This window comes from Ursus arctos, unplaced genomic scaffold (genome assembly GCF_023065955.2).
Source record: "Ursus arctos isolate Adak ecotype North America unplaced genomic scaffold, UrsArc2.0 scaffold_15, whole genome shotgun sequence".
NCBI lineage: Eukaryota > Metazoa > Chordata > Mammalia > Carnivora > Ursidae > Ursus > Ursus arctos.
In genome coordinates, this window is record NW_026622819.1 from 46459062 (window position 1) to 46483563 (window position 24502).

The 24502-nt window shown below is 46.1% G+C and overlaps 1 protein-coding gene and 1 non-coding gene across 3 annotated transcripts in view; both read left to right on the forward strand.

The window, feature by feature from the left end:
- CYFIP2 (cytoplasmic FMR1 interacting protein 2) overlaps positions 1-24502 on the forward strand; it is a 120867-nt gene that overhangs the window by 42436 nt on the left and 53929 nt on the right. For both annotated transcript variants that reach the window (XM_026510861.4, XM_026510862.4), the window contains exons 12-21: positions 1271-1390; positions 1925-2050; positions 5518-5684; positions 6390-6537; positions 9672-9825; positions 10753-10909; positions 11456-11552; positions 14835-14911; positions 17737-17845; positions 19955-20074. In XM_026510861.4, coding sequence (XP_026366646.1) covers positions 1271-1390; positions 1925-2050; positions 5518-5684; positions 6390-6537; positions 9672-9825; positions 10753-10909; positions 11456-11552; positions 14835-14911; positions 17737-17845; positions 19955-20074 — 1275 coding nt within the window. The remainder of the gene's footprint in view (positions 1-1270; positions 1391-1924; positions 2051-5517; positions 5685-6389; positions 6538-9671; positions 9826-10752; positions 10910-11455; positions 11553-14834; positions 14912-17736; positions 17846-19954; positions 20075-24502) is intronic.
- LOC113264173 (U6 spliceosomal RNA) lies at positions 3023-3129 on the forward strand. The gene has a single exon (XR_003319575.1). It is a non-coding gene; the product is annotated as a U6 spliceosomal RNA (small nuclear RNA).

Consider the following 24502-nt stretch of genomic DNA (forward strand, 5'->3'; position numbering starts at 1 on the left):
AACACTGGATCAGCAATGAACCATTGCTCCTCGAGGAAGTACAGAGTAAAGTTCCTGTGAACCTCTGGTCACAGTGTTTTCATAGGCCGATCAATGTATAACCTTGTTTTCTGTGTGTTTCTATTTAAAGACACTGTATGTAATAAAAATTGTTGATTCATTGACATTAACTCGCACGCAGCAGCACTATAACTTAACGTCCAAACAAAGCTTATCTAAAGCACCTGCTTTTCCCCTAAGACACATCCTAGCCTTCTTGCAGTTAGGATCACTACACAGAACTTTAGTACCCCAGTTGGGGCCATTTTAAATAGTGAAATCACCAGTAAAAAGTACAAAAATATGGAAAATGTGGCATTAAATTAACCATGACAAGGACTCATATACAGCAAGATTTCTGAAACAAGAAGGCAGAGATTCACCACGTTCAACCTCAGCTGGGACATGACTCAGATTTTTTACCACTCTGCACATACCTGCGAATGACCAGTAACGGGACTGCAAGTACTGACTGGGAGATTAGAAATAAATTTTAGGGAGTAGGAAAATTCACAAATACAGAACCCACAAATAATGAGGACTGACTCGATATGTATATACAGACATGTGCGTACATACGTGTATGCACACATACGTATATGTGCACATGCACGTGCGTGCATGTGTGCACGTGTATCTGACTGCACATGCGTACATCCACATTGCCTTACGGAATAAGACACATTCAAATAGATGCTTGTCTTCAGTGCTTTTCAGCTGGTGAGTCATCTAATTAATGAGTTGGGAAATTAATTTAGTGACTTATGATTAACATTTTGTATGAAATAGAATAGACAGAGGAATTCTCATGTGTTAAGAGTAAAGTTGCTTCATGAGAAGTATTGGTTCATATATATATATATAGGTTGGAATATGTGTGTGTGTGTATATATATATATATATATATATATATATAATCTCTATGCAGGTATGTGTTCCCAAGTCACTGTGATGTGCACTTCCTACTGTAATTTGCATTTAAAAAATTTGAAAGCCACAGCTCTGCAATATAGCAGGGTAGTTGTGAGTGAGGCTATGACGTCACACCGCCTGAGTTTAAACCCTCAACCATTTACAAGCCATGTGGCCTTCAACAAAAAGCTTGTCTGAACCTCAGTTTATCTATCAGTGGGGTATAATGATAGCACCTCCTTTGTATTATTCTTGGGGGAATCAGCATCTGAAAGTGCCAGGCGCATACATGCTGAGGGTGACGACCCGTGTTCCCCAGGTGGTGACAGGCTCCGGGCTGGACAGCCAGAAGTCAGACGAGGAATACCGCGAGCTCTTTGACCTGGCCCTGCGGGGCCTGCAGCTTTTATCCAAGTGGAGCGCCCACGTCATGGAGGTGGTAGGTGTCCCAAACGCAGAGGGCTTGCTCCTCCCCGGGCCCCTCCAGCCTGACCTCTGTTCACACGGACTCTTGTCTGCTTCTGCCTCTCCCCAGCACTCTTCTTGTAGCAGCCTTATTGAGATATAATTCGCACACCGTACCATTCACTCATTAGAAATATAGATTCATTGGTTTTTAGTATATTTGCAGAATTGTGCAACCACAGTCAACTTTAGAGTCTTTTTATCAATTCCAAAGAGACCCTGTACAATCAACCCCCATTCCCAAGCCCCGCAGCCCTAAGCAATCTGTCTTCTGTCTCTATAGATTTCCCTATTCTGGATGTTTCCCATAAGGAGAATCATATACTACGTGGCTCTTTGTGTCTGACTTCTTTTATGTCATGACTTTGAGGACCGTGATCCATGTCGGAGCATGAGTCAGAACTTCATTCCCTCTTATGACTGAGTCATACTCCCCTGCACGGACACACCACATTTGGTTTTTCCCTTCATCTGCTGATGGACCTTTGGGTTTTTCCTCTCTCCCCAGTACTCCTGGAAGCTGGTTCACCCCACAGACAAGTTCTGCAACAAGGACTGCCCCGGCACGGCAGAGGAGTATGAGAGAGCCACGCGCTACAACTACACCAGCGAGGAGAAGTTTGCCTTCGTCGAGGTGGGTTCTCACTCCCTGCCTCCCCTCCCCCTCGCCCACCCCGCCCGTCCGCCCCAGAGGCTGGTGCTTGGTGTTGATCCCGATGGTTCCAGGATTGCTTCTAAGCAAGATGGCAGCCATGGGCCTCCTGTGTGCATACACTTCCCTGTCCTTCTCCTCCCGCCTGAATTCATCTCTGTCAAAAGTTACCCTTCAAGGGTGCCTGAGTGTTGCAGTCGGTTAAGCAGCCCGCTCTTGGTTCCGGCTCAGGTCGTGATCTCTGGGTGGGGGGATCGAGCCCTGCGTCAGGCTCCATGCTCAGCACAGAGTCTACTTGAGAGTCTCTCTCCCTGCCCCTCTGTCCCTCCTGCTCGTGCTCTCTTTCTCTTTCTAAAATAAGTAAATAAATCTTAAAAAAAAGTTACCATTCAAAAATGATTAGAAACTCATTCTGTTCCTAAGAATCCAGGGGAAAGCATTCACTCCAGTAGAAAAATGGGCAAAAGGAAACCAACAGCAGACACAAGGACAAATAAATGGCTAAAAGAGATAAGAAACATGCCCAAGCTGATGAATGATCAAAGAACTACAGATGGAAGCCAGGATGAGATGAGTTGTCAGATGTTGGACCCCTAGGATTTAGTGTCTCATTTTCTTACCTTTTCTGTCTTATTGTCCATCACTTATTTTTGTTCTGCTTTATGGGATATTTCCTGAAGTTCGACTGTCTACTCTATTAGTATTTTTTATTGTGTCTATTATATTTTTAATGTCCAGAAGCTCCATCTTGTTCTCTGAATGTTCCTCTTAGAAGACCCCGTTCTTGGGCCATGCGTGCGATACCTTCATGAAGATAGTATAGTATTTTTATTATCTTTATTGAGGTATAATTTATGTTCAATAAACTGTATCCACTTGAAGTGTATAGTGCCAAGAGTTTTGACCGTTGTATAGGCACCTATGAAACCACAAAGATTAGATACAGAACATTCCGTGCTCCCTTCGGCAGTATGTGTACTAAAATTGGAACAGTACAGAGAAGGTTGGTGTGGACCCACTGCAGGGATGACACACAAATTCACGAACCATTCCCTTTAAAAAAAAAAAAAAAAGATGCAGAACATTTCCATCTCCCCTTAAAGACTTTGTGCCATTTACAATCTGTCCATCCTTGGACCTGATCACTTTTTTTTGGTCACCATAGATTTGTTGGTATTTTTTATCAGTTTGTACTGTTGGTATTTTTTTGGTGTTTGGCTTCTTTTACTCACCATCATAACTTTGAGTTTTATCCCCATTGTTCTGTGTATCAGTAGTTTGTTTCTTTTTATTGTTGAGTATTAGTCCATTGTATGGATATATACTATAATTTGCTTACCCATTCCACTGTTCCAGCTTTGGGCCAGTATGAATAAAGTTGCTTTAAAGATTTCAGTGTAAGTCTTAGTGTAGATACAGGTTTTTATTTCTCTTGGAATGGTCATATTGTAGGTGAATGCTTAGCTTTTTAAGAACTGCCAAATGGTTTTCCACAGTGGATGTACCATTTTATATTCCCGCCAACCGTATAGGAGAGTCCTATTGCTCCACACCCTCACAGTCTTTGATACTGTCAATTTTATTAATTTTAGTCATTCTAATGGCTGTTTAGTGACATCTCATTGAGATTTTAATTTGCATTTCCCTGAAGACTGGTGATATTGGGCATCTTTTCAAGTGCTTATCGGCCATTCATGTATCTTCCTTTGTGAAATCCTGTCTTCTGAAATCTTTTGCCCATTTTTTTAAATTGGGTTTCTGTCTTCTTCATATTGAATTGTGAGAATTCTTTATATGTTGTAGATGCAAGTTCCTAGTCATGTATATGTTGTAAATATTTTTTCTAATTGGTGACTTTGCCTTTTCATTTTCTTAGGGGTACCTTTTGAAGAACAACTGTTTTTAATTTTGATAAAGTCCAACTTACCAATTATTTTATGGTTTGTGATTTTCATATTCCAGCTAAGAAATCTCTGCCTAGCCCAGAGTTGCAAAGATTTTCCCTTAGGTGAAACATATCTGCACACTCTGCTGTGTTTGGAATTATTCTGAACCATCTCCATTATCTCTTCCTTCTTTTGTCTCATTATTTCCTAGTTACGTCTCTAGCCAGGAGCCCAGATGCTTTTGTGATGTAATGTTCCTTTAAGACTTCTGTCACATTATTTCTCTACACTAAAGCTTCTCTCCAGCAAAACCACTCTATTTGTTGGTTCTAATGAAAATCCTCACTGCCTGAACTTTGTCCTCACCATTTCTTCTAACCTCGGATGTTCTATTTATTACTTTAAGGTTTAGAGGAAGAAAAAATCTTAGCATGTAAACTCATTCATTGCTTTATTCATTCCTTTTCAACAAAAATGTTCTGATGGCTCACTACAGGCCCAGGTGGCGTGCACAGGGCGTGCGCAGCATTGCTGGGCCTGGCCCCTGCAGCACTTACAGCCCGGGGCAGAGCGTGGAAGTCCAGCACACCATGATGACATGTTGTCATGTCATCAGACCTGACATATCATGTCAGGAGTCTGATACGGCTTGTGCTGTCCCCTCTGAATTCTGAATCACTCTAGATATTAGCACTTGTGGCTGATAGGGACCAAAGGATCAGGCTCGTTGCTGGTGAAGCTAGACTAGGGATGTGACTTCCACCCAAGGCCACCCAAGACTTCTCATTCCTCCTCCACCCCATGAAACTTACCTACTGGGAAACTGACAAAGCAGCTGCAGAAACACATGCCTCTCTTGATCGGAATGGGGAGGGAAGGGTGATTGCACAGAAAAGAGAGGAACCCCGCAGAGAAGGCGCATACGCCAAGGCGGGTCAGGATACACTCATCGCAAATACCTGTCTCCCCGTCTCTGTAGCCAGATGAGTAGGTGAAGAGGCCAGGGAGGAGACAAACAGAAGGGTAGAAGCTTTCCCTCACCCAAGACTTCTACAGAGATTTTATGTCATAGGAGGAAGTTCTGTGGGCTCAAATAGCAAATGATCAAATTATTTCAAAAGTCAAGATTGTAAAAATTCTATAGAAAATGTTATGGTCAAAGTTCTATTTGATATGGTCTGCGGGTGTGTGATAGGTAGAGAGGCCTGTAGAAGTCAGAGTGGTCCACAGAATGTGGTCTGGGATCTGGCTGCTATTTGTCAGCAGTCAGCACTGAGATGGGGAGCTCGTGCCAGAGTGAAAGTGAGGGGCATCTGAAGCACACCGTTACGTTTCGCTAACATCTGTACCTTGTGGCAGGCCTTCTCTTGATGAAGGAAGCTGAGGGCTGATTTCCATTCTGGCGCACATTTCTTACCTCGCTACGAACTGGGACTTTGAGTAGCGCTGGCCTCGTGCTTCTGAGCATCTCACACAGCACCCTTCCTGCAGTGTGGTGAAGGGTACTGGACGGATAGGTAAGCTGAGGCACAGCGAGCCTGACCTTGATCTGTGCTTGGCCAGGTGATCGCCATGATCAAAGGCCTCCAGGTCCTCATGGGCAGGATGGAGAGCGTCTTCAACCAGGCCATCAGGAACACCATCTACGCGGCCCTGCAGGACTTTGCCCAGGTGACGCTGCGCGAGCCCCTGAGACAGGCGGTACGGAAGAAGAAGAACGTCCTTATCAGGTGGGTCTTCAAATGGCCTTTTCCAGGGGTCCCATCAAAAATCAAGGGCGCTAGGTGCAGACCGCAGGGGAAGTTCCTGGCTCAGTCAGCTCCCAGCACTGCCTCTGCACACACACAGACCCTTCTAGCAAGTTCCAGCAAGTTCTAGGAGGCCTTCTTAGGAGATTGGACATTTGAAATGAATTAAGCCTCAGTCTCTGGGGTTGAAGCCTATAGCCACCACTAGCTGTGCGCACTTGGTCAAGTAACGTACTTTCTCTGAACCTTGGTTTTCCTCATTTGTAATGAATATAGAGGTATTTACTTTATTGGCTGTTAGGATGATAAAGTGAGGTAATCAGTGTGTAGACCTAAGCACACAGCAGCACAGAGTAAGTATGCAGCAAATATAAGCTATTATTAAAACTTCAAACATACAGAGATGTAATTGGGCTAATGAAGCTCCCCTGTAATGAGAAAGAAAAACAGCCAGTGGGCATCAGACTCACCCGTGGTGCTTATTGAAGAGCAGACTTCTGGACCGTGGCTCAAGCCTGTGGAGCCAGTACCTCTTGGGGGGTGAGTGGGGCCAGGAATGAGCATGCTTCCCCAGCGTCCTGAAAGTCTAAGACAAGGGTCCTGGGCTATCATAGGCTCTAGAAACAGGCTTGCACGGCCTCCTTCCAATGGTAAAACCGGGTCTGAGTATCGGTTCTTCTTTCCCAGTGTCCTGCAGGCAATTCGAAAAACCATCTGTGACTGGGAGGGGGGCCGAGAGCCCCCCAATGACCCGTGCTTGAGAGGGGAGAAGGATCCCAAAGGCGGATTTGACATCAAGGTGCCCCGGCGTGCTGTGGGGCCCTCCAGCACACAGGTAAGTGGCTCCGAGGCCAGCCAGGCCATGGTAGCTCAGGGGCTGGGGGGGCCTCAGGCAGGAGGGGCAGGGTCCAACAGCTGCACTAGTCTTACTCTGCCATCTTGTTTTAATACAGGAGGGAGGACTACCAACTTAAGATTCAGGAGACCTGGATTCTAGTCCTAGAAACCCGTGTGACCTCGGGCATGTTACACAGTCTCTTTGTGCCTCAGTTGTCTAATCTGGCAAATGGGGGTCCTACCAGGATGGGCTGTCTCCTAGCCCTGTGAAGTATAGGTTCCAAAGTGTAGGAGGAGTGTAAAGTAGAATCTATATGCATCTGTCCTGTCCCTCTTCAGTGAACCCTGGCCCCTTACCTGCAGTGACATCCTAGCTTGAGAATTCACGAGTTCTGCCTCTGACATGCTGTGTGATCTTGGGCAAGCACCTTGATCTCTCTGTACTCTGATTATCTTCTCCATTAAGTGAAAATTATGAAGGAGATCATGTTACTGACAAAACATTACTATTATTATCCCCTCAAATGCGTAAGTACCAAAAGCCCTTGATCCCTTAGAGAAAGTCTAATAATCGGAGATATTCAGAGTTGCTAACCGAAGCTGCTGAACAAGAGGTCACCTGTGATTTATCCAAAGTAGTCAGTAAATTAGAAAGAAAGAAAGAAAGAAAGAAAGAAAGAAAGAAAGAAAGAAAGAGAATCTGGGCATTTTGGTTGAATCCTTGCCACTTACTTAAGGATAAGCAAGTCCTGGTAGGCTTTTTGAGGTATTGAGAAAAAAGCGTAAGGGTCCATCAAACGTTCAGGGGTCTTACAGGAACTGCCCCTTAACATGACCTTTCAGCCTGTCTCAGCTCTGCAGTTGTGTCTGAACCATCTGAGATGAGCCATCTGAGGCCCGCCCCCACCCCTTCTATGTGTGTGTGTGTCTGTGTCTGGGCAGGGGACGGGGAGGACGGACGGGGTAGGACGGCTTCTCAGCACCATGACTTCCCTTGGCTTCACAGCCCGTGGGCCAGGTTGCACTAACCTTGCTGGTCTTGGAAATCCCAAGGAAGCTTCTACAAACACTTGTGTGTAATGTCAAAGACCACAGGCCTTTCCAGCCTAGAATATCCTGCAGGGGCTAAGCAGGGCTTTCGGGTGTTTGTGTAAGTCCCAATACTTGAGTGAGGGAGACACAGACAAAGCAGAAGGGAAACTGGAAAGGAGGATGAGGGGAAGGGCCAAACAGGCAGGGAGGGAGAGAGAGAAGGAGAGGAGAGGAAGGAGTGTTTATATAGGTGGTCTGAGAGGGGAGTGTGGCCACGAGTTAACCCCCCACCACCGCCAAATCCTGTGAGGTGGCACGGATGCATTGAGTAGACTCCTAACAGAGCTGGCAGAGCCCTTAGAGACAAGCTAGTCCCAGTGCCCTCCCTGTTTTACAGATGGGGAAACTGAGGTCCAGAGAGGGGAAGTGACTTGTCTGAGTCACAAAGTGAGTCACAGGTGGAGGTGGGACAAGAACCCAGGTCTCCTGACTCCCGCCCCCGGGCTCTGTGAGGGTCTTCCTAGCACAGTAGACAGGGGCATCTAGCACAGCTGGGCCGTTGGCTGGTCTGATGCGTTAAATACTCTGTTCGGTAGAAGTAGGTGGGAAAAGAGATCCCCCTCTTATCGATGGCATGGATTTTCACATAGAATTTGATACAAATCAGTCAGTTACATGGATTGTACTTGATGAATCCTTTCCTGGATGACTCCAAAGGCTGTCATTAGAACAGTGCTTCTCAATTCTCAGGGATGATCAGACCTGCCCCCCAATGGGGTCGGCGAGGGTGGACTGTCCACCGTGGTAGCTCTTGGACTATCACGGGAAGTGCTGTGGTAGGGGCCGCTGTGCCCCTCCCCTCTGTGGCTGCGCTGCCCAGCCCAGTGCCAGGTGCCTGGTGGGGACGGTCCTTGAGGAGATCCGGAGGCAGCCAGGGCAGACGTGGTGGCAGAGGGAGGTTGGAGCTTCTGAGAGGTGGTCGGCAAGTGGCCCCTAGCAGTCGCGGCGGCGTTCCCACCGTATACAATACCTCTTGCTTTTCTCTCTCTCTCTCTCTCTCTTCTCTCTCTCCCTCTTCCCTGTCTCTCCTGCCCTCCCATTCCCTCCTCCTTTCTCCTATCTATGTCTTAGGCCTGCCAGTGGTCCCCGCGGGCTTTGTTTCACCCCACTGGTGGCACACAGGGCCGAAGAGGCTGCCGATCCCTGGTATAACACCGCCTGGCTGGGTTGGTTGGGGTACACTTCTCCAGGAGGCAGCAGGAATGGACTAGCCTGGCTCCTCAAGGCCCCTTCCAGCCCTAAGATTCAAAGGCATATGATGTGGAAAGATCTAGATTAGCACTTGCACCCTTTGCATTTAAGGCCCTCTGTAAGTGGGAGTTCATTGTCTAGTAGACCTCCTGTGTAAGTACCCGTCTTCACGCGCTTTCTACCCAGGATTTTGGTAGGCTGTGCGATGCCACTGTCGCCACCAGAGGGCGCCATCGCTCAGTAATAGATTCAAAGCGCTAAGGGTCAGAAGCTTGAGGTGGTGGGGTGGGGGGCTTGCTCTGATCAAATCGCACTTCGCAATTCCTCAAAATGTTAGAGCTGAAAAGGACTGGTTTGAGAAAGCATCTGGTGCAGCCCCCACATGTTAGCAGATAAGAAAACTGAGGCCCAGAGTGGGACTTTGTTGCCCAAGGTCACACAGCAAGACAGTAGCAGTGCCTGGCCTTAGACCCAAGTCCAGGGCTCCATCCGAGGTGCCACCATAGCCAACCAGTAAAGCAGAGAGTGACTCCAGAGTGATGTGAACTGAGGTTCTCCTCTGATGCCCACGCCCTTGGCCAAGCAGAACAGGCAAAAACCTGGGCCTTGAATGACTTGTTATCAGGCCCTGGGCAGAACGCCCTTCCTGGGCTGGCCAGTCTCCCTTGTGAGGGTTTACATGTTTCAGATTCACTTCTCCAACCCTAAACTGGTGCTTCCTTAAGACAGTGCTTTCTAAGAGCAGACATCTGCAGAAAAAAAAAGAAAAATATAAATACAGCACAGAGAAACTTTACCCCAGGGTGGAGGGCCAGCCCCTGACCTTCTCATCTTCCTTTCTCTTTGAAGCTGTACATGGTGCGGACCATGCTCGAATCGCTCATCGCAGACAAAAGCGGCTCCAAGAAGACGCTGAGAAGCAGCCTCGATGGACCCATCGTCCTCGCCATAGAGGACTTCCACAAACAGTCCTTCTTCTTCACGCATCTACTCAATATCAGTGGTGAGTCGAAGCGTCTGGGCAGTGGGGAGAGGATGAGGGTCCCAGGTCCCAGACCAACTAAAGCTGTTGGACCAAAAGTTGCAAAGAAACATGGTCATTGACCAGAAGAGGCACATTTTGCCACCGAGGTAAAAAATGCACACTTTCTGGTGGGCTTGGAAAGGCCAGGCTCGGTCCTGCTATTCTGACTCCGCTAAATTCGTTTGGTAGCCATTTGTGGTTTATTTGTCATGAAGTCCTTAGTAGAGGGGATTAACCCCAGCAACATAACCACAGTAACAGCCAGACATTCGGTCAGCCTTTTCCTTCTAAGCAGCAGCTCTGAGCTGGTTAGTCTTGTTGCTTCTGGCAAAGGAGGCTTCCAGGCTGCCCCCCAACCCTGTGTCCCCCGCTCCGTGCTCCTGTTAGCAGGATGATTGTGCAGGTGAGACAGGGCAGGGGGGAAGGAAAGCAGCATCCAGGGGCGTGGAAGTGGTAATGCATCTGTTGCGACTGAGAAGAGTGACCTTAACGAACAATCCAAAGTTCTCCACCAGAGCGCAGACCAGGCCCCTTCAAGGCTTCTGAGCGATGGAAGCCAGAATTACCGCATGCAAGGGGGCCCGATTGTGGGTCTTCAGGATGGTTGCGTAGGGCGATGATGGAGATTGTGGGTGTAGCGAAAGCTCTAAAACATCACTGCTCTCCCCCCCCCTGGTGCTGCTACTGTGAGCTGAACAAATGCTGTTTTCTAAATAGATGTTAGACTGGCCTTCAGGTCCAAGAGAGCAGGATCTACTGACCAAGTCTTATTTATGAGTACCTGCTGTATACTAGGATAGCGGTAAGAATAACAAAAGCAATAAGAACCAAGTTAATAACAATAAAAGCAAAAATCTTTTGGTGCTTCTTGTGTATAACCCACGACTCTTTCCTTTATGCTTTCAGAAGCCCTGCAGCAGTGTTGTGACCTCTCTCAGCTCTGGTTCCGAGAATTCTTCCTGGAGTTAACCATGGGCCGGCGAATCCAGTTCCCGATTGAGATGTCCATGCCCTGGATTCTAACAGACCATATCCTGGAAACCAAAGAACCGTCCATGATGGAGTAAGAGGCAGGATTGGGTCAGCAAGGAGGTTCCCAGGGTGCGGATGAAGGGTAGTTTGCTAGGGAGCTCTGTTCTTTCCGGAACTTTCCAGATTAGGCAGTGTGCCCCACCAGGGAGAACGCTCACGCAGAGGATCAAGTCACACCAGATTTGACTCAGCCTTGCAGATAGGCTCAGGATTCTGCCAGTCCAGCTGCCATTCTGGTGCTCTGTCAGTTTCAGGGCAGCTGTGCCTGGAAGATAGTCGTCTCTGGGGACCAGGAAGCTAATGTCCTTAACTGCCACCTGATTTGGTCTCAGACTCATTTTTTCAGGCCTTGGATTTATTAGCATCATGGACTTTTGATTTCTACAGGCAGACCGTAAAGTAAGGCATTCCTAGGGCAGGCTGGAAACCTCAGAATGCTGGAAGGCGCTCTCTTGCTAACCCCGAGTTTGTTCACGTGTTCACCCAACACTTCGTATTTCCCATTTCCCAAGCTGCAGCAGTCGGCTTGCCTTCGGAGGGATTAGTAAGCTGCCGGCCTCTGCTTTTCTCTCGTCAGGTACGTCCTCTACCCCTTGGACCTGTACAATGACAGCGCCTACTATGCTCTGACCAAGTTTAAAAAGCAGTTCCTGTACGATGAGATTGAAGCCGAGGCAAGTGACATTCTTCTCCTTTTGTTGCTGTAATCTTATGCCGAGAATCTGGACTTTTTAAATCCACAGCTACTGGCGCTGAGTGGGCCGTCTTAGTCCATTCGGGCTGGTGTACCAAAATACCACAGATTGAGTGGCTTACAAACAACAGAAATGTATTCCTCACTGCTGTGGAGGCTGGAAGTCTAGATCAGGGAGCCAGCACTGTTGGGTGAGGGCACCTTTCTAGGTCACAGACTTCTCATTGCATCCTCGCGTAGTGGAAGGGGTGAGGGAGCGCTCTGCAGTCTCCCTCTTAATTTTTTTTTTTTAAGATTTTATTTATTTTAGAGAGAGAGCGCTAGTGTGCACACAGGTGGGGGGAGGGGCAGAGGGAGAAGGAGAGAATCTCAAGCAGATTCCACGCTGAGCATGGAGCACAGCGTGGGGCTCGATCTTACAACACTCAGTTTCTCAGAAACTTAACCCAGGGAGCCACCCAGGGTCTCTGTCTTATAAAGCGCTAATCCCATTCATGAAAGCTCTACCGTAATGACCCAATCACTTCCCAAAGACCCCACTGTCTAATACCATCACTTTAAGGGGTTAGGATCTCAACATGTGAATTTCGGGGGAACACAAGCATTCGGACCATAGCAATGCGGGGTTAATAACTTGTTCTGGAGAGTGATCTCTTTTTATGACTTTTTCTTAAATTGCAGTGTAGTTGACACCCAATGTTACATTAGCCTCAGGTGTAGAGCACAGTGATTCTACAACTCTGTATGTCAGGCTACACTCACCACAGGTGCAGCTCCCACCTGTCCCCCTACAATGCTCTTACAATATCGTTCACTATATGGGGAGTGATCTTTACAAATCATGATCATCAAAAAGGACCCAGACTGGGATGATGGTCTTTCTTTTTCAAATGTATTAAGGGATGGTAGATGATAGAACTGCATAGATTAAAATTAATTTTTAATGGATTTTTAGGGTTGGATTATTTGGCTAATAATAATAATAGCAATATCATGTATCAGTTATTATATATTTATAACTTGCCAGGCACAACGCTAAACACTATAGAGAGATACTTTTAAAATAACCTTTACAGCAATTTAAAGAGGTATATGCTACTATCTGCTTTACAGATAATAAATCTTAGACTTAAAGTAGTTATCGTTACACCAAAGTCACATAGCTTATAGTCACTTACTAGTACTGGTAGGACTGAAGCAACCGTCCTTTCAACTATTAAGCTATTTATGACAAAGTCACTCAATGGCTTTATTTCAGTAATGGTCCGGATAAGCTAGGTTATGCTGCAGTGACAAATAATCACAAATTCTTAGTACCTTGCAATCAAAGGTTTATTTCTCCGTTATGGGTTGGTTGGGGGCTCTGGTCCATGTAGTCTTCAAGTTGGGACTTACGTGGAACATTCAGTAATTGCCATATCAGGGGAAATGTCACTGGTACTTAAAGCTTCCACCTGGAAATGACACATGTCATTGGTCAAAGTGAGTCACGTGACTGCACCTCCTTTTCCGAGAGGAGCAAGGAAGTCCAATCCTGCCACATGCACAAGGCCAATGGTAGTGATGGCTCCCGAAGTTTCTCAGTTTTGCCTCCTGGGAACTGGAATGATAGTCTGGGTTCATCGTCACTGCATGGGACTATGTAAACACAGACTGAGGCCAATTAGGTAAAAATATCATAGAACTATAAGACATTCTTATGTATAAAGGAAAGACATGAATGTTTCACCACTGACTTAGTTTGACAGTTTATGTATCTCAAAGAAAATCTAGTAGAGATGCTGCTTGCTTTCTCTACCCTCCAGTTTCTATGGGAGTTGAAGACCTTGATGGACCCCAGCCCAGATCTCTTCTCCTGAGCACAGACTTGGGAGGAAAGATTCTAGGAGACAATTGAACTGGTTGCATCTTAGCTCTGACAACTCCCTGTTCTGAAAAGATCTTATATACTTGTGTTCTCCAACAGGTTGAAAACAAAACAAATCTAGAGTGTCATGTGGCCAAGTGAGATTTTTAAAATAAATATAAAGAAAGCGCACAGCCAGGCCCTGGGTAATATTTGAGGGCATGGACCCAAGTACACATTGAGACCCCCAACTTGTGACCTGCCCCCTTTCTCTTCCCATCCCCCAACTCTGTTCTGCACGATGAAGGGCCTCGTGTGCATGTGTGCGGATACCCAAGCTTTGTCTGCCACCGCTGCCCACAAACAGTGGCCCTTAGCTAACCCTTGACCCTAGGGGTGCATACACCTGTGCAGTCCGCCCTCAGGGCTGATCCAGGGAAAACACCAGACAGGCCTGGAAGGGGCTTGGGCTTTTGGGGGCAAGGATACTCAAAGCTTAGGGTATGAGTGAGCACCCCCACCTTGATGCTGCAGGTTCTTCGACTGGAGGAAGACCCCGTGGGGACCCTTGAAGCACAAAGTCCAGAGCAGAGGCCTTGGTTACCCGCAGATTAGGGCAGAACTGCACACAGTTCTGTGTTGCGTGTTCAGAATAACATCTGGGGTGTAAAATAAAAGATACAGGAGCTCTTCAGATAAAGAATTAACCTTCCAGAGCTGAAAACTTGGCGAGGGAAGCATGGAAGATCAGTCACCCAGATATGCTTGGTTCCCTTTGAAGTCCCATGGCACCTGCCACCACCACAGCCCCAGCTTATTAAAGCCCCACCCTTGGCTGTTTCTTGCCGTCAGGGGAGGGTTTGGTTTTGATCCTGTGTCTGCATGGACTTCTCACTAAGCCTCACGGTCTGCCACCAATGTGATGAGACCCTGAAATGGCAAGATGATCCCATATTCATTAAAAACCAAAGGTTTCTAAGCTTAGTTTGCAAAAAAGAGATTTTTTCGGTTTCCAAGGACCATCAACTTCATTCGTCAAACAGGGCAAATATAGTGAAAGGAAAAGACGAGAAAGTCTAGCAGGAGAGAGGATGGGTGGGATGATGCGAGCAGTTGCAGCATCTGAAGATCTATCTTGCCTTCCCCCTGGGCGGGCCACCTTGGAAGGGCAAGGACAAGACGTAGGCGGAGGGCAGTTCTTCAACAGCTTTTTGAACTTTGCCTTCTCTGTGCCTAACTAAGGACCTTGAGAGTGAGGGACCAAACTTCTTAACTTAACCACAGACTCTTCTTTTGCTATTCAAAGTATCTTGCCCCACAGTACGCAATACTGCCCAACTGCCCCCTTAGAGCCACCTGCACTGCCATGCTAAAGCTGGGCACGTACCGCTGACGTTCCTGCCTCCCTGTCCCCAGGTGAACCTGTGCTTTGATCAATTTGTCTACAAGCTGGCGGACCAGATCTTTGCCTACTACAAAGCCATGGCTGGCAGGTACGAGGGTCCGGGGCTGTGAGCAACAAACATTCTTAGCCTGCCACCTGTGAGACATGGTTTCCTGTCGTAAAACCTCTCTTCTTTAGCCCCTAAGGGAATCTGAGCGATTCTATGGGCCGGACTGGGTGCTAAAATACAGGAGAGAGGAAAATAGGCAGCTTTGGCGCTGCCCCTCATGGAGCTTACAGTCTAGGAGGGCTATCAGACATTAATACAAACCAATGAGAGCACAGCGGCAAGGGGGGCTGTGTGCTCCCCGTGAAGGAAACATTCCTGAACTAGTCTTTGGGGTGAGAAAGTGGAAGGGCTGTCCTGAGAAAGTAACATTTGAGTTCTTATCTGAAGTTGATAGGCATTAAATAAAACTAAGTGAAGGATGGGATGAGAAACTGCAGGCAAAGGACCTGCTTGTGCAAAGTCCCTGTGGCGGAAGTATTGTGCTGACAGCATTCCTACTCCGTAGGGCAGTTGAGACAATGTAAATTAGTACATGTAAATGTCTCACCCACAGACCACAAGAAGAGGCAAGTTGCATGATAAAGCTGGAAAGGTAGGACTCAGGTGATGGGGCTTGTAGACATTATCCAGGAGGAATCGAATACCACAGGATGATTTCAAAAGTATGACAGGGACCTGATTCAATTTTTATTTTTAAAAATTTGCCCTATGAAAAACAAAAATGTGGAGAAGGATTGGTGGTGAGCAAGAATAGGTATATAAAGGTCAGATAGGAGACCAGTGGAGAAGTCGGGGTAAGAGAATTAATTGTCAAGTGTTGGAGGCTAGGTGGTATTGCCAGTATGAGCTGATTGAATTCCTGGGTTTTAAGAACCCATAATGGTATTGGTCAAGAAAAACCTCAACATAGGTCTCTCCCTTCTTATTGGAAATTCAAATGTACAGGCCAATAATGTCAAGAATGGTTACTTAACTGTAATAAATCATTTTACGCAGAGAATTTGCTTCATTTTGCTTTGACAGCTAGAGTTGCTCTGACATATTTCAAATAGGAGCTGACGTCAGAACGCACCCATCTCTGTTAACACGGAATGTGCGTTATTAAATAAAGTAAATGGCTCTTGATGATGGAAAGTACACAAAGCATGTACTTTCAGGGAAAATGCAGATCACACGGCCTTCCATGAAGTAGTCCCTTAGCAAGTGTCTGGGTCGAATAGGATGCAGTGAGCTGGGCTTCCAGTGTCTCTAAGACGATTTCATTTCAGATATGCTATATACACAAATTCAGACTTGTCAAACCCTGGGTCTTTGTACGTTCAGTTCAAAGAATATTCTTATCTGAAAAATGCCCCTTAATCTGTAGTACTCCTTGTAAGATCCATGGTTTCCAAAAATGTGGGGGACTGGGGAAGATTGAGAGAGGTCGGGAGAGTCCAAGAAAGCACAGGAGGTAAAGAAAGATCTAGGTCAGTGCTGTCCATTAGAAATACAGCACAACCACAAATGTGAGCCTCAAGTGTCATTTTAAATGTTTCCGTAGCCATATTTTAAAAAGGAAAGAATAGCAGCTGAAATTAATTTGAAGAATATATTTTATATAATCCAATATATCTAAAATACAGTTTCAACATGAAATCAATATAAAATTATTAAAGAGATAGTTTTCTTGTTTTTTTCTAAGTCTTCGAAATCTAGTGTGTACTTTATTCTGCTGGCACATCTCAACTTGCACCCGCCACATCGCAGGTGCCCCGTAGGCTGCCGTAGCTGGTGGCTGCTGTCTATGCTGCACAGTGTAGATCCAGGTGAGGTCCCTTTCCTACCTAAAGCCCTTCGGTGGCTGCCAGTGACATCTAGAGAGCATCTAACTCCTTTACTGTGATCGATGTAGTCCCACATGATCTGGCCCCTTAGTTAACTTTATTTTTTTAAAAAAAGATTTTATCTATTTATTTGAGAGAGTGAACAAGAGAGAGCATAAGCCAGGGAAGGGGCAGAGGGAGGAACAGACTCCCCGCTGAGCAGGGACCCTGATGTGGGGCTCAATCCCAGGACCCCGGGATCACGACCTGAGCTGAAGGCAGACACTTAACCAACAGCCACCCAGGCGTCCCTCTAGATTACCTCAATTCTTTTTTGCATCATGCTCTCCAGCATGCCCTGTCCTTTATGCATCATGACCAACTTTCCTTTTCTCTACCGGAAACACTCTTCCCCTCAGATCTTATTAACATTTTTAGTATGTAGGTGTCCGTGCAGCAAAACTGCTTTAGAGAGGCGTTCCCTGACCTCCTAACACCAGATGATCCTGTTTCTTCATTTTCAGAGCACTGTTACTCTGCAGTGTGTACGTGGGTGTGAAAGGTAATAAGAGTACGTGTAACTCAGAAGGTTGTCGTGAGGTTAAAAATGACTGTGCTCACACAGGTGTATTCCTGATAAGTCCTCAATACTGTGCAGTTATTTCCTCTTACCCGAAATTATTTTCTTCCTCTATTTATTTAGTTACCAGCCTCTCTTCACTAGACGTAAGCTCCATGAGGACAGGAGCTTTGTGTCCCTAGCACCAGAATGATTGCTGGGATAGGCAAGCTCGCACTCAGTTCGTTTTTTGGTAAATGAATAAAAGAGGGGAGTGGCTCAACTTCTGTGTTGCTTGTCTTCACCTTCGAAATTGTGCTTCATGTTTGGCTTTGGGGCTAAAAAGAAATCTTTGCTCTAAAGCAGAGAACAGTTGTATTCGAAATACATAAGCTAGCGCTTCCTGAGTAGATCCTCTGGTCTGACATGGATGTGGCTGGGTGTTTGAAAACCATCCACGGTCATGTTTCCTGGCCTTATGTAATTTTTATCCCTTGCAGTGTCCTGTTGGATAAACGTTTTAGGGCCGAATGTAAGAATTATGGAGTCATCATTCCGTACCCACCATCCAACCGCTACGAAACACTGCTGAAACAGAGACACGTGCAGGTACGGTGGAGGAAGCCAGAGGGCAGGTGGGACAGGCTAGAGAGCAGCTGTGAAGTTAGTGGGCAGGTTGGAGATCAGCCCTGCGTACTCACCACCCTGCGTGCGGCCCGTCTGGACTTCTGAGCACGGGTGTAGCGCAGCCTCAAAATATACAAGCAATAAAGAGGCATTGGCATCCTGTGGTTCAAGTTCTAGGCTTCTCAGTCCACCTGCAGCTCTCCTCTGGGGAGTCGTGGCCACCAAAGCCTTTGTCTTCTTGTCATAAGCTGTGGCTCACTTCCTTCCATGGGGACCGCTGCTCAGAAATGGGTAAATCTGTTCCTGAGCAGGGCCCACACGCTGGTCTAAATGACGGCGGGCTGCTTCATGCTTTGAAAGGAAGCGTGTCTGCTAAACCCACGCTGGAAATTAGTTTGTTTTTGTGGAGTTGCTTTCTGTTCACATTTGACCCCAGATGTAGAGGCAATAAATGCTGCCAGGAGCTCAGAAACATATCCCTGCTTTAAAATGTTAACATGAGGCAGGCAGGCAAAAAACGAGATGTTCCAGCCGCCCGGCTCCTACACCCCGCTGTGCGCCACGCGGTGCTGGTATGGCCTTAATGCCATGACCTCGGTACTTTGTATGTGGGAAAGAAGCAGGTGAAGGACCACGGCTGAGATGTGCCCCAGGTGAAGAGGAAGGGGTTACCCTGGAAACCCTGGACATTTTCATTGTCATGAGAAATCAAAGGGAAATGGAGAATAATGAGAGAGAAAAGAACATCTTCACCTCTGTCAACAGCAGGAGCTCAGCGCTTTTCCTCCAGCCTCTCAGGATATTACAGCCATCAGTTACTGATGCGACCAGAATTAGCCACGACATTAAATACTGAGGGCTCTATGTGTGCACAAGGTGGCTGCCAGGGGTCTTAGGCATTTGGTGGAAAATCTCCCAAAAGGGAAATAGAAAAAAAAAAAAAGTGAAATAGTTAAGAATAATCCTTGGGCACCTAGCAAAGCGCAGTGCACACAGCAGGTATTCAATAAATGTTTCTTGCTATTTGCATAGCATCTGTGATGATGCCCCCATGTGCGTGGCCCAGTGGAAATTAGGGTAAGCTCTGTTTTCCATCCAGCCCTTCCTTCTCGTGCTTCTATACTCATCCCCGTAAAGGCACACAGTAGGCCCTTGCCGAGGGAGCTGCTACTCTCGGGCGAGTGACGTGGGGCACGGGACCGATGGGGGAAGGACCTCATAGCTAAATTTGGGATGTCAGCATTGCACGGGGTGCCGGAGCCTGTCCTGAGCCTTTTCCTACAGTCTGGATGAATCCTATTTTTCCTCAACTTTTTAAATTTCAAACTTAGAGGAAGATTAAAAGAATAACACAATGAACGTAGATATGCTGTACAGGCAGATTTGTGATTATTAATGTTTTACTGCATTTGCTTCACTTCCTCTTCTGTATATATTTTTTCTCTCTCACAAATACAGTAAAAATAATCCTTGGGCACCTAGCAAAGTGCAGTATCTGAATATGTGTGTGTATATATAATACATATACAAATATATATATTTATATATATGTGAATATATATATTCATATATGTGTATATATATGTGCATATACACACGTATAAAAGTATAGGTAAATAGTATATAAATATATAAGTGGTATATGGTATATATACTATAAATACAGAATATATAGTAAGTAGTATATAAATGGTAAATAAATACATAAATAGTAAATATATGTAGTATATAAATATATAGTATGTATAAATAATTTATAAGAATACATATATATGTAACATTAAAAAATATATATGTTTTAAATCTATGTACTCTCTTCCTTAGCCATTTGAGAGGAAGTTGCAGACGGTGTGACACTTCACCCATGAGCACCTCAGCATGTATCTCCTAAGAATGAGGACATTCTCTCATAATCAAGATAGAATGATCATGCTCAGGAAATTTAACGATACTGTTTTCTGCATAGAGTCCCCATTTGCCCCAGTAATGTCCTTTCTGCTTCTAATCCAGTTTCCTATGAGTGCATTGCATTGAGTTGTCATGTGCCTGTGAGAACCTTAAGGAACTCTTGCCTCTGTCTCTTCCATGCAGTTGTTGGGTAGATCCATTGACTTGAACAGACTCATTACCCAGCGCATCTCTGCCGCCATGTATAAGTCCCTGGACCAGGCCATCAGCCGCTTCGAGAGTGAGGACCTGACTTCCATTGTGGTAAGAGACTGGGGGCCTGTGGGAGCTCTGGTCTGGGATTCCTTAGACTTGAAGCCTAGGTGGAGGTGTTGTTAGCCTAATACTGAGCTAGATAAAGAGAAGCAGTGAGTCTCTTTCCCAACTGAATGGAGCAGGGGGAAAAAAAAGACTTAAAAAGAATGAGCGTGATCTTACCCTCCTGATTGCCTTGAGATCTCTGGGATGGTCAACTGGGGCACAGCTGCCTGTCCTTTGGGTTTTCACAGAGCTGAGCAAGTACAGGGAAGGTCCTGGGAAGCTAGGGAAGGTCGCATAACAAGGTGGGCATCGTGGGTGTGCAGTGTAGGGCCCAGAGGGCTCTGTGCTGGGTTTAATGCTCTGCCATCGCCATCTCGAAATTCTCAATTTTTTAGCAAGGGTCCCCACATTTCCATTTTGCACTGGGGCCTGAAGACTATGTCATTGGTCCTGACTGACAAAATGGAATAGGCCTGCTCCCTTCTAGTAAACAGCAATTTGAGCTACTCTCTGCTAATGCTTCCTCTCCAAGAATTAGAATAAACTTATCAACCAGTCCTGAAGTGAATCAAAGAAAGACTTTAATGCTTTCAAAAGCAGAGGAGTAGAAGGAATGAGAGAAATAGAAAATCACCATTGGAACGCCACAGTGACAGTTGTGGGCAAAATCCAGCAATGGATGCCAAAATTAGTAGGCCGACCTTTGAGAAGAATATTTTATGTTTCTTCTTATTACAAGTCCCTAGAGGAGTCATATTCATAGAGACGGAAAGTGGGATGGTAACTCCCGGGGCCAAGGGAATTGGTAATACGGGGTTTTGGTTGAGGGAAATTAAGTTCTGAAGATGGATGCTGGTGATGGTAGCACAGTCATGTGAATGTTCTGAATGCCACAGAACTATACACTCAGAAATGGTGTCTGTGGTAAGTTTTCTGTAACATATATTTGACCCCAATTTTTAAAATTACCCAGAAATTTAAAAAAAAAAGAAGAAGCAGGATTCTTGCATTGTCTCAAACTATCTCCTTCAAGATGTTTATTAACTCCAAAAGGAAGATTAGTAACTTACAGTGGGAACCCATCTTAACCAAGCATCAAAGGTGAACATCACCAGTAATAACGTACATTCATGTAACCCCTGCTAGGTGTTCTTCTGTGGTATTCTTGCCAAAATGCATGTTCTCAATCTAATCATGAGCAAATATCGATAAACCCCAATTAAATGGCATTAAAACAAATGAACAATACTTTTCAAAAGCTTCCAGATCATAAAAGACAAAGACTGAAAAATGTTAGCGATTGAAAGAAGACTAAGAAGACATGACAACTGAAAGCAATGTGGGATTCCAAATTGAATCATAGAACAGAAAAAAAGGACCCTTGTGGAGAATCTGGTGAAATCTGAATAAGTGTGTCATTTAGTTAATAGAATTGGAGCAATATTAATTTTCTACTTTCGATAATTATGCTACAGTTATGTAAGCGTTGACATTGGGGAAATTGGGTCAAGGATAAGCAGGAACTCTGCTTTTTCACTTACAGAAAAGTAAGTCTAAAATTATTTCAAAATAAAAGAAAGTTTTGTTTTTAAATGGACAAAGTGGTTTAAAAAAAAAAGTGACTTAGGAACTAGGCTCTAGAGTCAGAAAGATCTGGGGTCCCCGTCCTGGCCCTGCCACTTACTAGCTGGCAATTTTGGCCAGTTACTTAACTTCTACAAGCCCATTTCCTCATCTACATGACAGAGGAATATTAGAATTCATAGTATAGTGTTTTTATAAGGATGACTCCTCACTGCCTAGAAACAGCTTCGCATAGTTCCTTGCCACTTACTAAATAACAGCTTATGAACAAAAAAAGGATGAGAGGGGCCTAGAAATTTTAGGCTACAATGAGACATTTTCAGGGTGAATTTTCAGCAGCATTTCCAACAAGGACTTGCCCCCAGGTACCCACCTAAGTCCTGGGACAGTTACTTTAGGAGGCTATCATATACACATGTTCTTCTGGGAGATGTATTTTAAGAAACAGATTTTTCTTTGTTTATGCCAGAATGTTAGCAGTGATTATCTCCAAGTGATGGGATTTTTGTTTTCATCTTTGTTGTTTATCTGTATCTTCTAGCTGTCCAGTAATGAATGAGCCTATCTCATGGAAAAACTGGTTTGGGGTGTGTGGGTGTCCATGGCCTCTTCCCATCCCTTGAAAGGCACTAAATGTTCTTGTAGCTGAGAACAAAATCAAAACAAGCCGTGAAAGCCAGTGTTTATCAGGTGAGGGCAGCAGCCCCCGGGAGAGCAGCCACTCCCCGTGAAGCCCATGAAGAGGAGACCCCAGGGATGCTGTCTCCTGTGGGGTCGGGAGGCCCCAACTGGCCTTGGCTGAGAAGCTTTTGCCTTTTCTGAGAACCAGCCTGAGGAATCTGCTCCCTTCAGCCCTTCTCTCCACCTTGGAACCTCTGTTCTGAGACGGGAAGACAGCTTGATGATGCCAAGCTGGGAGGGTGGCAGAGATTTCTTAAGTCAGCCGCCCTCATCCTACACAGCTGAGCAAATGGTTCTCAGAGGGATATGATGCTGAATTTGAGGGCTGGCAGCTTGCAGGCTGTGTTTTGTTTAGGCTGCAGAGCACATTGGAAATTTTGAGCCAACATTTAACATTTGGAAGAATTTGAATAAAACTGCGGAAGCTTTGGCAACATCACACCAGCCCTTCCAGATGGCAATGATCCTCTAGAAATGACTAGACAATCCCGTCAGCCGGGCTGTGCTCTCTTCAACTTGCCGCCAGCCCCACTGGTGCACTTCCGTTCTTGCGGAGGACCTTCCACGCCTCGCTGCACCTGACTTTGAGACCCCTGTTCTTCTCACCTGCCTGGGGCCACAGAGCTGGTCAGCAGCCCAGTGCGCTGACACTCAGGGTTTCTGGTTCCCATCCAAGAGCTCTTTCCACTCCTTCACAGAAGTTGCCCCATTAGGTGTTTCATTGCCCCAGTTCTGCTTCTCTCCGTTGCCCCCAGTAAACCAACTCCACTATAGAAAACCGAGACCCTCTCAGAAGGCACCTGAACCACTCACGAGGCCTTTTCCCAAGCTTGATGCGCTCACCCCGCATCCCAGAGGCAAGTGCCCTCCTATGATTTAGAGGCCGGAAGAATTTGACTGAGGCCAAAACAGGGCTTGGATTACCCATCAGGAACCTGGGTACTGTTTCATGGCAGGAGGAGTGGACCTGCATTTCCAGCAGCCCCGCAACAGCAGAGTTGAGAATTCCTTCTTTTGGTCTCCCTTGTAACTACGACACACATTCGTGAGACTGTTAAAATCACAGAACATTAGAACAGAAATTGTTCCCTGGTTTTTCATTTGCAGTTATCTTCCTGGTAACATGGCACCTCCATGTGCCATGGGACTCAGTGAGCTTAGAAATAAAATCATTGGCATTTACTCCATTTATTTTATTTATTTTATTTCTTACCCATCTGAAGTGAATGGGCACAAAGTTCAGAGTCCAGCTGGGGAGGCCCTAGGAGACAGAAGCAGAGCGGGGATTCTGTATTTCTGCCCTCCTTTACTTCACGGTGCACAATGACTGGAAACTTAGTCTTCCAGCTGCCATCCCAGAATGAAAATCCAGATTTTGACCTTCTTTTGAAAGATCGTGAGATCTGTCATTGCTGAGCCCATTCTGAGGGGCAACAACTCTGTGGAGTTAAGTGGCAGCTCCACTGTTGTCTGGGCAGACATTTTGCCACAGACAGCCCAGCCCCAGGAATCCCTCCCGCTCCTGCCTGCCTCTCCTCCCTGAGCTAGCTGGCCTCTACGGCCATTTCTGTTTGCAAGCTTCGATCCACTTCTGCACTTCAGGTTAGAGCCATAGAATCTGAGTTTCAGAAAAGGCAAAGCTCTGCGATTGGAATCATGGTCTGGGGCCTCCCCCTGGCCACACTCTGGACCCCAGCCAGCATGAGGGCTACCTGTGGCTGATGAGAATAAAATTGATTCCCTGGTGTGGGGCTGCATCCTGTGAGCGACTGCAGACACCTGAGCTCCCTATCCCAGCCATTAAAGCTGGCCCTCTGGCTGTCCCACCTCCTGGCCGCCCTCTGGTCAACTGCCCTTGCCAGTGTTGATGGAGTTTTTATATTGTCAAGCCATCTTTACTTTAATCAGCATTACTTTTCAGAAGACTTTCGTAACAAATTGCTTCTGTATCACAGGCAGTTCTGTCATAGAGGCCCAAACACATGTGATTTGAAGTCAGAAGACCCGGGATCACACACTAAACCATGTTCTATATGCCCTGTGTGACCTTGGGCAAGTTACTTCACCCCCTGCACCTCATCTGTCCCCTCTATGAAACAGGGGCAGTCGTACCCATCTCAAGTGTCCTAGAGCATCACAGAGAGATGGCTTCTCTCTCTGCACAAG